Source organism: Mytilus galloprovincialis, chromosome 13 (assembly GCF_965363235.1).
Source record: "Mytilus galloprovincialis chromosome 13, xbMytGall1.hap1.1, whole genome shotgun sequence".
Taxonomy (NCBI): Eukaryota; Metazoa; Mollusca; class Bivalvia; order Mytilida; family Mytilidae; genus Mytilus; species Mytilus galloprovincialis.
The window spans coordinates 38,120,952-38,138,924 of NC_134850.1; the positions used below are offsets into that span (position 1 = coordinate 38,120,952).

Genomic DNA, 17,973 nt, shown 5'->3' on the forward strand with positions numbered 1-17,973 from the left:
CCCCTGGATAATGGTGGGGTTCATTTTGCTCAGTTTTTCTTTTCTGTGCTGTGGTTTGTATACTATTTGTCTTTTAAATAAAGACAACAGTTGTATACCGCTGTTCGAAATTCATAAATCGATTGAGAAAAACACAAATCCGGGTTACAAACTAGAACTGAGGGAAACAAATCAAAACATAAGAGTAGAATAATGACAAAACAGAAACACTAAAATGCAACACACACAGAAACGAACTAAAATTTAACAATGCTTTTATTTTTTTGATATAACATTGTAAATTAGTTTATGACTTCTGCGTTTGAATATCCTATAGTATTTTTCGAAACTGTATACAACTTCTGATATGTATTACCTCTGTAGACGTTGAATTGATTTCGCCACCTCTGTGGGAGGTTAACGATATATACTGTCTCTCAATATATGATTCCTCGTCACTAACTTCCCATGAGACTTTCAAACAACTTCTATAAATAATTGAGTTGTCCATCATGGATCCCAACTGCTGAAACAACTCAGGTTTTCGACTAAAAGTTGGAGGGGAATCATCAACCAAAACGCCATTTGATGTCACTTCCGAGTAAAGACCTGTATAATTCAAAACAAATAATTTTTGGAAAAGTGTATATGACATTATGTTTACTGTACTTTATAAACTATTAACTTTAAAATGATTTTTGTTGGCGGCTTTTTCCTATCGCCGGAAAACACCTGTACAGTATTTTTGTAAATAGTTTTTTGTTCGTTTCATTTATTTGTGCATAATAATTAGCAATATCATATAATCCTGAAGCGCATTGTCACAACACAGTGATAAGTGATCGTTTCTACATTTGGTTCATTAAATAATTGCATATCATGATTTTGATAATGAACCGTCATCTTGATTTTTATTTATCGTCTGAAGGTGTGTTGCTTCGTTTGTAACGTATCTTTTATTTATGAAATATACTCTATCCCTCAGTTGTAAAGTTGTTAAAATTAACTTAAATGTAAAGAAACAGACTCTTTTGATATTGGGTTAACATCAATCTGAAAAATGGGATTTTTAAATGTATTCATTATCAATTCAAATTTGATGCTACATAGCTAGCTCGTTCTGTCAGTGTATTTTTTTTTAGTGAAACTTTGAATAAAACTATAAGAAATAGTGTGTCAATCAGATACTTAATGGGTCATTCGATCAAACAAAATTAAGATAAATGGATCATTATACAGGCGGAAACCCGGTCGAAACAGAACAAAAGAATCGAAGCTCTGTGTTAGAGAAGGCGATAAATGCTTACTGTAGTGTTTGCTATAGTAACAAAACAAAAACAAAGTTAATAGAAACAAATAAAATAACAATTTTCTTCTCAATTACGAAGTGTTCTATTTTAAAAACACTATTTGCAAAAGGTTTCAATTTATCTATTACATAGTTAAGCAGAACAATTAGATAGCAAGTCGACGACATGGGTATATATCAAGTTGGATGTAGAAAATGCATAATCTCCGATATTTTTGAAAAAAATACCACGGAAGGGGAACATACTAATCTATTTGTTCAGCAATTTTCGTGTCTGTCCTTCCATTATGTGGCTTAAGAAAGAATTCTAAAAACATGGGTAACAATTGTAGCGAAAAGAGAAAATCGAGTGCACCTTTTTATGTAAGGGCGCGTTTGAGATGAATATTTTGTCTTGAAAACGTACAAAGCAAGAATATTTGATCCATCAATTCGCTTCAGATTCAATCATTTTTATATATCAAAGCTACAGGTTGGCTTTGTAACATAAAAAAAATCACAAAAATAAAAGATGAGATATATGGGTCAAATGAAGTACCTACAAAATGAATCATAAAAACAGAGTAGGTGTGTTCAAATAGGTATGTTTTTAATAAAAGTATAATAAATAGTCTGTCCTTCCACGAAATATTTAATTAGAACTTTTTTTAATGTTTATAAATTTTCAAAAACTCCACCTGACAACCGATTAGACAATAGTTTTAAGTTGAATCATTGCAGACAAGATCATTAACTGATGCTCATTAGCTAGTAGATATATTTGTTTTGTAAAATACAACTGACATATATATAAGGATCGTAATGGTGCTATGCGGAGAAATTTATTGGTTTTCAAGAGCAAAATTGACAGCGCGTCATCCCTACAATTGCTTCCATTTCTACTATTGTGAAAATTAACTGGCGTAATGGGGAGATAATTTTGACGAAGTAGAATCCTGACTGTATAAGAATAAAGCGTTCCAGACTAGGTAACATATTGAAGACAAAAGATGCAAAATGTATCATTTATACATATCAGTTATATGAATAATACCTGCTTTGTTATATGCACGAACAGTAACGTAGATTCTGGAGTTAGTTGGGATTGGTTCAATTATATTTGGAAACACAACTATATCCGTCAATGGCAATTCATTCTGTGATATAATATCATTTCCACCAATTGATGTTCCCACCCTTATGGAGTATTTATCTAAACCTGATTGTGGATCGTTAAAACCATGCCAAGTTGCAGCTACATATGATCTGAAATCGTATCAAATTATTCATTTGTTGATATAAAAACAATCACAATAACTAAGAACACTTTTCAGAATAGCAATGCACTGATTTTTCATTACGACAATATCATATTTTTATTCAACACTTCAATTTATTTTTGTTTGCAATCGAAAACTGCAGCACCAAGATTTTGTTATTTTGTTTAAATGAGGGTTCTTCTCTGTTTTGCGTTTTCAAACCTTTTATTTTAATTGGGACCGTCTGTTTTGTTTTTGACACACTTTAAATCTTTTATAATTCTGTTGTTACGGATTTAGGATGTGAACTAAAAAATGGCTGTTACGTTATTTTATTCTTTCTGTTGTTTTTTTCTCTAATGTTTATCCGATTTATCCTTTTTCTAATATTTTGAAAATATCTATTATTAATCAATGTGGGTTTATTTTTAATTTCAGTTATTCATCGGTCAAATATCGATTATGACGTCAAATTTCGCGCTTTACTCTTAAGTCCTATTGTGATTTCATAAAAAAAAGCCACCATGATCACAACGTCACATTAAAAGACAGTGTCTTTTTGCAGATTATTCAAAAAGAAGTATTAAAATTGTCTGAATATCGTCTAAAAAAAATTAGATAAACAGATTCCACCACAAACCTTGCTCAAAACGATTTTTACTTACTCCGGACAGTTTGAATTTTAAATTTAAAACGCAGTTGATGATTCATTTATCCTTAGAAACATACCGATGTTTCAGTGTTTAATCACTATTCTGTAAACCTATTGAACATTACCTAGAAGATTGATAGTGTATATCTGTATAATCTGCTCCATCCTTAATTTTTCCAATATTTGGAGGACTGTTGTCAATAATAACTCCATCAGAAGTAACAGAAGAACAAAGGTCAGCTGTATTACATGCAGTAACTGTAGTGAAATATTGCCTGCCGACAGCAAGATTGATTCCTCTTAAAACGAACTCTGAAATCAAGTATACATGCAACATGTAAGTGATTTCTTTAGACTAGCTATTTTCCAAATGCCGTTTTATGACAGTGGAATGAATTGATCGTTTCGTTCACACACGACTTTAGGCTTACAAAAACGATTTGAATTCAATAAATGAAATAAGCGGTCATAATGCTTCTTATTTATTTAAATCGTTAATTCATTTCGTTCATTCCGTTCTTGTGTTAGTTTCGTGTACGAGTACGCGTTCAGCATTCTAGTAGCTGAAAGTAATTTTTTAATAAATTTGCTTGGCTCTCAGAGGTCTTTTGTGCAAATGTGACCACAATGACCAAACATATATTTTCATCAACGATTTGAATTATTTGACTGATCTTGGTTCTTTACAAATTTATAAGATTTTACAAATGCTTCACATGCTTATATGGATACCCTTCCGAATCATCGTAACCTGTCTTGACTTTATGAACTATGACATGTACTGCATGGTTGCTCCCTACTGTACTCTTCAATATTAATTTTATTGAAGCAAAAGAAATTCAGTAAATTTACCATATATTAATCCGATATCATGTGTTTGTAATACGTCATCACAGCCAGTACAAGTTCCAACAGCAATTTTGTATGTCTTTATTGTGGTATGTGGGTCATAGAATTTTTCCCAATGAGCACCAAGCTTATCTGAGTTTATTTGAAAGTCTATGTCCTTTCTCTTCATCCCGATATCAGGCAAAAATCCATCAAATACTTGTCCAACTTCTGGTGGAGTTTTATCATAAATGTAACCCCATGATGATGCAGTTGTTACTAGATTTGCATTATTGACTGCCTATAATTAAAAGAATAGACAACTTTCGAATTCGATGCATTTCCGTCAAAAACTCTGGTTTTAATTAACATCATTCGTGCGTTTAAGGGCATCGTCACTTCCATTCCAATGTTGAGCGAGTGGTTGGAAAATTATAATACTATATTGCACGAATTATTCGGCAAACTAAATTCTCATAATTGACAATCAGCACTGCTGTCATTAGGGAATTGTGCTTAAGTACCTACGAAACAAAAATTATTTCTAGTTTATCCTGCACAATGACGATCACCTAGACGCTTGATGAATGTTGATAGTGTAGGGATACAGGCGACCCCCTCTATCTGGTAAATTACGTCACAAAGGGTCGCCTAATTGACGATTTTTTTCCGGTGACGGATGAACTCGAAAGTGGTCTATTAGGGGTAAGGTATTAAATTTGACAAATGTTTCCTACATACTATGTTTATTGTATTGAGAACAAAATGTATTTCAACATAGTTGAAAGTGGAATGATGCTATTGAACATACATACAAATACTAAAATGAATGTAGATGATCTATATAATACTATATAGAATAAATGAAATGTGTGTATGCGTAAAGTTCTGTAAAAGATCATACCTTAACAGTAATAAAGTATGCATGTCCTTGATGGCTATCTATATCCGAAAACTGTACAGAAACACCACAGTCTTCAGTTGTCTTGAATGATTGAACAATGTCCCCAAAGTTTGGTTTGGAGCCTACTTCTAATAGATAATGTTTAATCCCACTTTCTAAGTCAGAAAATACATCTTTCCAGCTGAAATGAATATGTAACAAATTGTTAGACATTTGAGGTCCTTGTGTTTTGATATAATATACTGATCTAAACACTTTAGATATAGTTTTGAATAGTAGTTTGTCATCAATCATTCCATGTATACTTAGATGCACCTCCTTATTTTGATATTTACTCACCAGGCTTGAATTTCACTAAAATTCCTGATATGTCTACCATCAATTAGAATGGGTCTTGATGTTAGATGCGGTGGAGTGGTATCAACTCTGATGGAGACAGAGTTTGCTGTAGAACTTCTTCCAGAAAAATCGATTCCTTAAAAAAATTTGTTGCAATAAAAAAAGAGTATCTTAGGTCGTCTGTAACAGAATAAAATATCGTTGAGCACAATTGCATGGTTTATTCGCTCATTTTTCATTATTTTAACATCATTACATTTTATGATAATCTGTTGTAATTGAAGTCAGTTCAATTTGAAAATCCAAATAAAAGTAAAATCATATGTTACTGACAAATTTTGATGACAAACGTCAAAATAACTTCATCCTAATCAATTAAACAATTTCATTTATATAATTTTCAAATAAAATGAGCATACGTTGAGAAATCAGTGGGTCTCATTGGGGTCTAAGCGTAACGCGGGATTGCCGATATTTTTTAAGCGTTACATGTGAAAGTCAAATTATTGTGCCGTGAAAACGGGGAATGAAGTCTAGCGGGACACGGGAAGTTACAAAAAAAAAGAATTACTTACATACACAGTGTTAGCGGGATACGGGCATCTGACAAAACAGTAAGCAGGATCCGTGATCAGAACACCCCAATGAGACCCCCTATCTGTCTGTTTTTTTCAAGGTTCAAATAAAAAAAAGGACTACATTTATATTACCTTTAACTGATGCAAAATAATCATGTCCGTTCTGTAAGTTAAGACTGTGAAATGTTACATGGTTCACAATACCAACATCTGTGAATTCAACAATATCTGACCCGCCTTCCACAGACCCTGTTAAAGCAAAAGGTGTATAATATGCTTCAACGATAGTTTAGGTGTTTTGCTTGCATTATTAATGTTCCCCATCTCTGCTTCAAAATTTAAAAAAAATTGATGTGTTTCCTTTAAATGCTGATGACAATTGTTTATTATATTATGTTTCGTGTAAATTGAATAGTTGTTGAAACAAGTACCTTTTAAACATTGTTTAATCTAACTCGCTCTAATTATGACCCTTGAATCTAACCCTTAATTCCGTGTAATTTATTTTTTTTTATCGAAATATGACCTTCATTCATGTCAACAACTATACTTTAAGTGTTAACCTTAACAAAAGCTTATACATTACAAGATGAGAGCTGAACTTATCTATTGAATTTCTCGATGATATAAGATTGTAAATAGAGGCTACTGGCACACAGTCAGACATACACTAACAAATGGCTTTTACTAGGACAAGAAATATTTATAATGAACTCGACCTTAATCTGTTTCAAAATCATTCTTTAAAAAATTTAACCGTTGCAGTTCAGGAGATTCACTAAAAGTTTTTTTTTCTTTTTTCTTTGTATATTCAATAAAATTCTACCATTTTAAACATCGGTTAACTACTGTCTGGAAATATATCTTAGAACGTCTTCAAAGAATTTATGTGGAGTGTTCTTCGTCATATTTGTTTTTGTTATAATGAGTTATATCTAACTGTTACATTAAAGTGACCAATGATTTGAAAAATATAAGGCAATTCATTCAAAATCCTACCAATAGCAACTTGGTATTGGCGAATTCCAGTACTGTGACTTGCTGTACTATATTCTTCAACATCCAAAAATGATTCCCAATTTACGAAAATATAAGATGTTGTTGTCTGAAACTATTGAATATAACAGTTACTCATCCTACAATTAAGGACTTATAAATCTCTGCTATTAATATAATCAGTTGTTTAACCATATTTTGGTTACTAAATGCGTTTCATGACTTTTCAATTTGTTAAATGTGTTTGAACTTTAGTTTTGCAATTTGATAAGGGGCTTTCTGTTTTGATTTTTTTAGAGTTCGGAATTTTTCTTATTTTGCTTTTTATCGCTCATTTTTTGTATTGCAAACATAATGTTAACAAATGTCATTTTCAAATAGTACCGATTGTGCCTAATCCTTTGGAATTTGTAATACGTGTATCAAGCATCAATTGAAAATAATTTTGTCATTTGAAACAAAAAGTTAGATTAGCTTGTGGTTTTTACGACATTTTTTAGGACAATGACCGTTTTGAAACAACGATTTGTGTGCTAGTATCAAACAATACTACTAAACAGTTTTGAAACAACGTGTTGTGTGCTAGTATCAAACAATACAACTAAACAAAATGAATGCTTTTGGTTTGAATTATTCCTGAAAAAGAAAAGAACGGGGGTGATTTTTTTGTTTGTAAAATCATATGTTTCAAGCTTAGATTTTTTATGTGGATATAAAACAAAATGATAAAAATAATACACAATTTAATTGATTGTCATTTGGCTCTACCTAAAGTGATTTTTATGTTTAACTATTATGAAACTTATGGTATGTGATTTCTTACGGATTTAAAATACTGGAAAATACCATAGGTGTCGCATTTGGAGCAGGATATACATATCCTTGTAATGTTCCAGATATCAAGGGTCTTGTCTTTCAAAAGCTTCAATTCTAAATTTATTTTCTATTTTGTATGGCGATTTGTATTGTCTTGGTGTCGTTCCTCGTGTCTTGATTTGAATTTCTTTTTGATAGCAATATGTAATTCGGACTACTTCTCACGATAATATACAGAGATTATTGATAGGGTAAACAACAATTTCTATTAAGGAGAACCGAACCGTCAATTAAAAATCATTTTACATTTAACTCATTTGAATATTCAAATTACCTTAATCTGTGTTTCTACAGTTGGACCAATCCATACTTTCCCAGTGATAGGAGGTGTAAGATCAACAGTTATACCATCACTGCATACACTAATTTCCTTTAGTGATTCTGTCCACTTCTCATGCTGAAGTGTTTTTGATGGAGCGTAAATGCATATCGTGTAGCGTTTACCGTGTTCTAGTGGATTTTCGTCATTGAATAACACATTAATGTAAACACTCTCTGAAAAAAACACCCATAAATGATTGATTAGTGTGAAGTGTTTTTAAAATGCAACAATGCTGTATAGCTCATAAAAAGCACGTAGAGAACATATAACAAATAAAAGGTCATCACTTATTTTTCTTGCTCTACGAAATACATTTTGATATCTACATAGACATGTTAAAAAAGATTGATAGTTCAGAATTCCGTGTTATAACATCAATAATTAAAATAATAATAAAAAAAACTATACGTAAATGTCTACATTTTACAAGTTAGCCTATTAGTATATATGTTCTATTTCCTTCCTTTATTCTGTTTAGAACTGAAGGGAAATATGAGGTATACGACATTAAACAGCAATCATATATATATGTATATATATTTATTGTCTATCAAAAATGTAAAATAAAAAATTTAAGGAAAATTCAACAGTTATGTACCATACTGAGATCGGGAATTTCCTTATGTAGAAATTTATATTTTAAAAAGCCATATTATCAAATCATGATATCAAGATTTATCAAATTCGCTTATCGTATATTGTTTTAATAAGCAACACAAAATACAAAAAAAAAACGAAACGATTATGATGTCCTATACAAAGTCAGGAATATTGCAGTTGTTATGTAATAAAATTGAGAATGGAAATGGGGAATGTGTCAAAGAAACAACAATCCGACCATTGAAAAAACAACAGCAGAAGGTCATCAACAGGTCTTCAATGTAGCGAGAAATTCCCTCACCCGGAGTCGTCCTTCAGCTGGCCCCTAAACAAATATATACTAGTTCAGTGATAATGAACGCCATACTAATTTCCAAATTGTACACAAGAAACTCAAATTAAACAATACAAGACTAACAAAGGCCAGAGGCTCCTGACTTGGGACAGGCGCAACATTGCGGCGGGATTAAACATGTTTATGAGATCTCAACCTTCCCCCTATACCTCTAGCCAAAGTAGATGCATAACAATACTCAATAGTCGTTTCTATGTATTTTGCAATGTCGTAAGTGTTTTTTGTACTTCGATGTTTCTGTTGTTTTGTTGTTTCCCTCTTATGGTAGATGTGTTTGCAGCGTTTTGGTTTGTAGCCCGGATTTGTTGTCTCTTATAAGTCGATTTGTGAATTTTGAACAGCGATATGCTACTGTTGCCTTTATTTAGGTAACAAATAGGTAAACAGAAAATTCAAGAACATAAACTGAAATCAAATAACCTTACAAGTAAATACTATCTCTTTGTTTTGTTCATAAGCTTCTTTCATATTTAATGTATATTGAAAACTTAGTATCAAAAATAAATATAAATTACTATATCAAATTTCATAATTGTACCAGTATGTCCACATGTAACAACATCAGGATGTGAACATGGATCAGAAAGATGAATGCTGTTGAAATCCTTGTAGAACGTTAAGGCATCTAATGATTTTACTTCTATTACTGCCCAAGTAAAGTCTTTATGCCGTAGTGAATGCCACACAGCACTTAAAATGTTTTTATATGGTGTGTAGTCCACGTCTTCAATATTCCATTTGCCATTTTCTTCTAGATATATTTCTTTGCCGTATCCATCTCTTATTGATTCATCTGGAAGACGAAGAAATGACGGTTGGTATGTATCATTGAAATGATTTTAAATGTAATACATATATTAATACTATATGCAAATCCTGTTTACCTTTAAAATATAAACAAAAATATTAAAAAAAAAAACTTTTATGAAAACATACCTCCATTTAATTGCTGATCTCCAGCAGCATCTATAACTACGTTTGGAACAATAAATTGATTGTCAGCTTGTACATTGCACTGTTTAATTTCAGCCAATGCTGTCTGCCACACACCGGCTCTATTATATCCACGTAAGGCAATAATACGACATTTTGAAAAATCAATTTGACCCAGCAAATGAATTGTAAAGTGTGACTGTAAAAAAATAAGACATTTAATTGGTATTTTTTTCATTATCATTATTGTCCTATAATATCTAAACGATGACAAATTGGGACTCACTAAACCTTTATGTCAAAAAATTGTTTTCATGTAGAACGAAAACAAAATATGTGCAAAAATTTCTCAAAATTATCTTAAAATTATAACTTGCGTTAATAGAAGGATGAACTATACCAGTGGGACAGTCAAACTTTTCATAGATCTATCCTTACACAATACCTCTTTGATAAACATATTATTTGAAAATTCTAATCTAATGCCGAAATAACAATGTGATTATTCATAAAACAACATTTTTATACATTTTTACGACGAACAAATAAAATGTAGGACTAATGATGCTCGTAATTTCAATTTGAAAGAATGTTTTCTAAAATTTTCTTGTTTACATCTTCTTTAATATTATTTGTTTACACTTCAGAAGAATACATGCATTACTTTATTATTTCAACACTAGTCGAATTTGGGAAAGTAGTAAGAACATTTTTTATAAAAACTGTGATTGTATTTTCCTTTTACTTAAATGTGATGGTAAAGATCACTGATGAGACACTTAATAAAAAAAGATTAAACGTACGAAAGAGCTGTTCACTGCTGATATATTATCTGCTTTCAGCCAAGAATGATATATTCCTTTTGAACTATCTTGTAGACTGTATTCGTAATGTGATATTACACTTCTTGCTTCCTCTTCATCCATAATGTCGGGATCATACATATTTGCAAACATGATTTCTATCTAAGATTTAACAAAATACGTTTCTTTATAAAAAATATTGTTCAATAACAACTGATTTTCTTTTTTTAATATTGAACGATATTGCTTTTAAATCAGTACATCTTTTTTTTTTTTTCTTAATTCCAAATTTTTTAAACATTCAGTATTCTCGTCGTTTTACTTTTATCTGACCCTCGTTTCTCTTTAATCATAGTCTGTTGCTTATCAAGATTTAAAACATTGCTGTTATGTGTTATGCAAGAAGGTATAAAAGCAGGGTATCAATAAAGGTGCGCTAAATACTCCTTTACAGAATAATTCCCCGTATAACAACATATTATTTAAGTTATAAGGAAAGACATAGTTATTGACAGTTGCTCTTAAAACGTGTAGGGGTAAAAACGAAAAAGATAATACCTTATCTGTAGTGTTAGTATGATGTGTGTAATCAATCGATATAGGTCCGGTAACAGGTTTGTTTGGTATTATGGTTACACCGCTAGTCTTGAGCGCAGGAAAACAAACTTGGTCTGCACAAAACTTCACTGATAATCGATATGTTCGTCCAGGATCAAGTAAAAGATCACTTGCTGTCAGCGCCATGTTTTGATGGATTGAAGTATATTGGTAGTCCATTTCATTGAAAGTGCTCCAAAAATCTGAAATTTGTAAATCGCTAATTATTTCATGTAATATGACATAATCTAAGGAGAGTTATACATAAAGGCATCAGTAGTATGCTGCTGTTCGATAGTCATAAATCGATGAAACGAAAAAATCATGGTTACAAATCAAAACAAAGGGTAACACAACTAAAAGAGGAAAACAACGGAAAAACTGAAACACGAAAACAAACGCCAACAAACAGACTTTTTGAGAACAACTTACATATTCCTGATTTTGTACATGACATTTAAGGATATAGTGTTGGGTTGAACATGGATTTATGGCCAGCCAAACATCTTGCTTACATGGAATTTGATAGTAGATAAAGAATGTTCTATTAATATAATTGAAACTACCTTTGAAATCAAATGGTATTCTGTAACTATTAGGTAAATTATTTTAAATATCAGTTTTTTAAATAATTTAAATAATCACTCTGGTATTTGCATGCAAATAAAGATATTGTTCTCTCAAATGATATCTTTTTGGAATTAACCTTTACCTGAGGAATGCATCATCTCGTCATGAATACTCTAGAAATGCGCTTTTGAAATTTTGACCTCTATTAAAATTATGAAATGTGTCGCTCTCGTCAGGAGCTCCAATTCAGTTTCCTAGTATGGCACTACTATAGGTCATTTTGGACATTTGCAAGATTTCTGTGTCACAAATGACAACATATATCCATGAATTTTTTTTTTCACGCGAGGTATAAAAGACGGCTAGCATTATTGGAACACTTCTACTTTCCCGTTAAGTGCACTTTCTTCTACCTAATTTTCGAAAGCGTTAATCGTGCATAATTCTTAGATTAGTGAAGTGCCGTTTCCTCATTTCAACTTTGGATGTTGTTATTTCTGCATGCACAGTCCTTACACTTAATGTTTTATTTTCTCGTTAGTTATACGTTTGTTTTCTTTTGTAGTCCTGCTTTCTTCATGCTATATTTCCAATTATTTTATTTACCCTCCCTTTAGGTTCATTTATCTAACTGCCGTTTTACATGTTATACTAAAGTTTCGTTTATGGTAACTACAATGTATTAAACAAGAAAACTTACCCCCAAGCCAATGCCGCTCATCTATACTCCAAAACGCATGTGTTATGAATGGTATATAATCAAATGGAATTTGAAAATATGAACTCAAAGTAGTAGTGGATACTTGAAAAGCCTTGTCTACAGCACAATTTGGTCGTGTATCCTGTTGAGCATACATAAATACAAAATTTAAACGAATGAATTCATCTTTTGTCTTCTGAAATATTGCAATGCCGTTGTCACTTTATTTTCGACTTGTGAGTTTGAATGCACTTTTGTTATCTTTCGCATCTCTTTTGCATACAATCTTTAACTTGAAAATTTGTATTATGCAAACGATATATCAGTCATTATATTAGAAATGTGTACATATGCAAACGAAAAAATCACCAAATGTACCAGTCTTATAAATTTATACTCAATACCAATTTGTTTTTGTTATTTTACTTTTTTTCGTCTACAACGGACTCATTTTGGCTCTTTAATCGAAAAACACAAATGCCAAGTTAAGGAGTATAGAAGACCCTAAAAATCAAAAGGTTTTGACAGATACAGCTACAGTATTTTTTTCCTGAGGTAGAAGGTACCAAGTTTTTCGTAAGCAGATATATAAATATGACAAGGTAGCACAATACAAAGATTTTTTCACTCCCAATCAGATAACTTTAAACTGATGTAATTCATTTCATCCTTCTTTATATTTTATAAATGAGGTACCAAAAGAAAGAAGAAAGATTAATCTTTCAAATTCTAATAATTTCATTATGAAATAATTATTACATAATCAATTGTTATGTAATTAGTTGCTATATTGTAATGTCCAAATTGAATGACTTTAGCGTCGTCGTTCTTCATAGCATTCCAAAGTATTTGATAGATTCTTGTACAACACAGCTTGACCTTCAAAACTGTGTCTCAGATTTCCAAAAACATCAATAGAACAACTGTTATACCAAATTGAATTAAGTGATCTCTTATGAATTGATGTTGCAAACTTCATTGAAGATTTATGAGAGAATGAAATACAATAGTAAAAATCTGAGACACCGTTTTGGAGGTCAAACTGTGTTGTGCTAGAATCTATAAAATATTTTGGGATGCTATGAATAACAAAGAAACTAAATTCATTCAAGTATGGACATCACAATATAGCAACTAATTACATAACAATTAATTATGTAATAATTATGTCATAATGAAATTATCACAATTTGAAAGAGTAATTATTCTTCTTTCTTTTGGTACCTCATTTATAAAATTTAAAGAAGGATGAGTGGAATTACATCAGTTTAAAGATGTCTGATTGGGGATGAAAAATCTTTGTATTGTGCTACCTTTATGATAATTCATTTCAATGCTGAAGTCCTGACTCCAGCAGTTGAATCAACATAGTGTCTGAAGAGTAGAGAACTAATTCATTCCAAGCCTTATTTTGTACATGTGATGTATCCCTCTATGAACGAGTGACTAATAGTATTTTGCTAAATAATAAATTAGTTTTGTTAATCTGTTCACTATTTAATGTTCAAATTTTTGTAGAATAAACTTGTAAGCAGAATGGATGTATTCAAGCCCTTGCATAATAATCTATAGACATTTCATCACAACCCTGTAATTAACACTTAGCGCTGATGATAATATTTTCCCATCGTTCAATATCAGTAGGTATATGATTTCTTGTTTTAAATGTGATTAAATGAGTTAAATCTAGCAATTTTTACATATATGTATTGTTTAGATTATTTGCATTAAGAACACAGTAGTTTTGTTTGGATTAATTTTTCACATTGACAGCTTATAGAGAAAGATTGATTTTGACAAAAAGAATAACTTTATATGATTTGTAAAATTTAAGTAGAAATAAAATCAAGACGCAATTTCGAATGCAACAGAAAGTCTGAGGGAAACAGATGAACAACCAAATGAAATAAGAATTTAAAAAGGTTTATGTAAGGATTATTCTGAAAAACTGCGCCAAATATGTCACCATGGGTAGAAAACCTTAATGTTTCGAATAATACAACCAACATTTATGCGAACAGTAAATTTACTTAAAATGAACATATGCCTATAACTGCTTGCATCCACTCCGTTTGAACTGTGATGGATAGTTGTGCTTTAGCAAACATACCACATCTCTTCAGTTTTATATATCAATGATATTGTATGTCACCACTTACGTGCTGTTCGAACTGTTTTAAAAATTGAACAGTTTTTCCGAATGTCTTAAGTGTTTTTACCGAAATGGATGGATTGTCTTGAACTTTTAAGTTTCATAGTTAAATTGGCACTCTGACTGTTAAATTAAAGCGTACCAAATGCGTCTTGTAATGAACTTAACACTTTAGATCTATCTTTTGAAAAACTTTGCAGCATGTTCAAGACTTTCATATCATTAATAAGAGATCTATATTCTCTTTCTCCATCTTCTACATACCTGATCATGGTGGCTCGCGTTTAATGGTAAATTTTCTGGAAAAGATGAACATGGTATAGCAAAGTTGAAGCTGATTAAATGTATTTTTATATGTGTCAGTATATTAAACAAATGAACATGTTTGTGGAAAGAAATCTAGTAGTTATTTTTTCATTGTCTGAAACAGCTCTACTTTTGAGTCTCTTTGGCTTGTATCCGTTATACCCTCGAAAGCAATTCATATACATCATTTGCTATATGTAAATGATGTCACCTAGAGTGACACAGGGATGTGTTTCTGTGTTCTGTGTGTTGCGCTTATTGCCTCTTCTCAATTTCCAGACGATTGCGTAATTATTGTTATAATCATATAATGTACATAGTCAGGAGTATGCCAGTTGTTTTCCATTCGTTTGAAGTGTCTCAGCATTTGATTTTGACATTTGATAAATAACCTTCAGATTTGAACATTCCTTGGAGATTGATATAATGTTATTTTACTTTTTAGAGACAAATAATTTGGATTACTTACCTGTACAGTTTTCTCCATCAATAAGTTTTAGTTTTGACAAAGACCAATTAGGATCTAAAAACGTAACACCATCTGAGGATACAAACACTGACCCTGTCAATGTTTCAGCAAACACTGTAGTGTAGTATCGCTATAATTAAACCATTATAAATTATAAATCGAACATACTATTTCAATAATTCTATAAATAAAGCAGTCCATCCATTTGTCCGAATTGTTGGTTTATTCATTCAATAGTTTTATAATATTAAATTTTATATTAAAGTTTATATAATCAAAATTCATCATGTTATGAAATCCCCCCATCTATATTGAATATATCTTGATCTAGAACCAGTTAAATAGATCCATGTCTGCTTATTTGAAACTGCATGTTAATTAATCGAAATGTTGGTTTCAATAATTGAAATTTTGGATAAAAAAAGCAGATAGTCCGTTTAGCTAGGCTTCTGGACCACCATCAAATGGTTGACCGATATAATGTACCGTCTCTTAACTCACAAGCGACATGTTTTCAAAGTCTAATGATCTTAAGCCATATACAGACTGTGCCTGTATTTTTTAGTTGATAGTTAGAGACACTAACGTGGTACATATTGTAGGCACCCAGTCTCTTTTCGAAACATCTTAGGTTGGGGTTTTTCTTTGGAGGGGAAGATTTTGTTTACGAGGTTTGAAAAAATTAAACAACTGTTGGCTCGTATTTACACTTGATCGTTAGAACATTACTGATGAGTACTTATGATTTTTGCAATATTGTCGAAACAACAATTTTAGAATATGGTATATGAAAAAAAATCTAATTTTCTTGCAAATATTTATTCATAATGCTTTCTTAGTTCGTGTTAGTTTAAAAAATACTTAATTAGAGATTGCAACCACACAGCAAAAAACATTTACCACATACTTGAAATGAATATGTTGTAAGTCCAGAGAATAAGTAAAAGGTATAATTGGCAGTTATTTTCCTCTTTTCAGCAACATCACATATTCCTGATGCGGTTCCTACACAGATATAGTATGTTAAATTCAAATGCGGATGATAAAACTTCGTCCAACGGACAGCTAGATTTTCTGTATGGGCATTAAAGTCAATGTCTTCTATGTCCTGAAAAATGTATTGAATATAGATCTATAAATAATGGATTTGTACTGAAGTGTTTTTTTTTAAATTATTAATGTATGCATTTGAAATTGTATATAAACAAATGCAACAATGTCATGAATTTTCAATTCCTGCGATGCATGTCTCACTAATAGTCAGTATAAGGACAAATTGCTAATATCATTAAGTAGGATTGATTTTAGTTCTTAATCCTTCCATGTATCCCCTTTCACTTTTTCTATGTTTGTTAACTAAAAAACCATATGAAAGAAAGTCCAATTATATGAAAATAAGAACATGTTGAGAACTCTCCCCCAGAGATCAAATGACACAGAAGTTTTACAACTATTGGTCATCATATGGCCTTCAACAATGAGTAAAACACTGGCATAGTCTTAAAGCCCCAAAAAAGGCAAATGTAAAACAATAAAACTAACGCTCAGATTTATGTAGAAAACAATGAATGAAAACAAATATGATATATAGCACAGAACGACAAGCAGTGATTAACAGGCTCCTGTAGAGTGTAGTCTATTTGTAGATTATTTCAGAAATTTCTATATCTCAAATCAAATAAGAGTTTTCAAAATTGAGTGTTCAAAGCAAGACAATAGTCGCATCTTTTATGTGTTTAATTCACGCATATGAAAGAATTTGTCACTTTTGAAATATTAGAATTCTATCAGTTTTGACTTTAAGAATATACTAAACTTTTACAATTTTTGGATCTAAGGTTTGCTTTTATAGTATTGTATATATTTTGAGGTTTATGATTTAACTTAGTTCTATTAAAAATAATCAAAATGAGTCTGAGAGAATTTTTGTTAAGCAACTACTTTTGCGAATTGGAATTCGAATTGATAAAAACTTTTTCGAAAGTTCAAATCTTTTCTTCAAAATTCTTCAGACTTCTTATACGCGTTTCATTAATGATATCTTTATGGGTGATTGTTTGATAAAACCGTTGCATATAGGGCCTAAAATTACAAAAACAAAAGATGTTTACTATCAAGTTAAAACCGTATACCTTGATTGGGATAAATGCTGTCGAATTCCCCAGAATATCGATAACAATACCTTTACTAGGTAATACTGTATCATGACTGTAAGGGACAGATGTCTTTACGACGAACAAACCAGCCATATTTGTAGCCTTGATTGTCATGTAATACGTATGATGACCAAGTAACTTCCAGTCTAACTCAGATACATTAGTTGCAGTACATATGTAATCCGATGAATGAATACATGGTCCCTTTTCTGTCACCATAGAGTACTGTTGTACGTCAGTAGAATACGGTTTGTGTCCTGAAATATTGATTACCACCCGTTTTAATACTAGATTATTAAATCATGATATAA

The 17,973-nt window shown here is 31.2% G+C and overlaps 1 protein-coding gene across 3 annotated transcripts in view; it reads right to left on the reverse strand.

Annotated features, from left to right (window-relative positions):
- The window catches only part of LOC143055975 (uncharacterized), a 37,225-nt gene extending 19,310 nt beyond the window's left edge, over positions 1–17,915 (reverse strand). For all 3 annotated transcript variants that reach the window (XR_012972187.1, XM_076229049.1, XM_076229048.1), the window contains exons 1-18: positions 17,639–17,915; positions 16,414–16,614; positions 15,507–15,636; positions 14,996–15,030; positions 12,580–12,721; positions 11,271–11,512; positions 10,713–10,874; positions 9,913–10,108; positions 9,515–9,769; positions 7,974–8,194; positions 6,827–6,938; positions 5,960–6,076; positions 5,250–5,385; positions 4,911–5,091; positions 4,031–4,307; positions 3,304–3,490; positions 2,322–2,533; positions 356–588 (exon numbers count right to left, since the gene is read on the reverse strand). Coding sequence is in view for 2 of the 3 variants with exons in the window: in XM_076229049.1 (XP_076085164.1) it covers positions 356–588; positions 2,322–2,533; positions 3,304–3,490; positions 4,031–4,307; positions 4,911–5,091; positions 5,250–5,385; positions 5,960–6,076; positions 6,827–6,938; positions 7,974–8,194; positions 9,515–9,769; positions 9,913–10,108; positions 10,713–10,874; positions 11,271–11,512; positions 12,580–12,721; positions 14,996–15,030; positions 15,507–15,636; positions 16,414–16,614; positions 17,639–17,881 (3,282 nt within the window). In the remaining variant the exon portion in view is untranslated. The remainder of the gene's footprint in view (positions 1–355; positions 589–2,321; positions 2,534–3,303; positions 3,491–4,030; positions 4,308–4,910; positions 5,092–5,249; positions 5,386–5,959; positions 6,077–6,826; positions 6,939–7,973; positions 8,195–9,514; positions 9,770–9,912; positions 10,109–10,712; positions 10,875–11,270; positions 11,513–12,579; positions 12,722–14,995; positions 15,031–15,506; positions 15,637–16,413; positions 16,615–17,638) is intronic.
- Between the last annotated feature and the right edge of the window lie 58 nt (positions 17,916–17,973).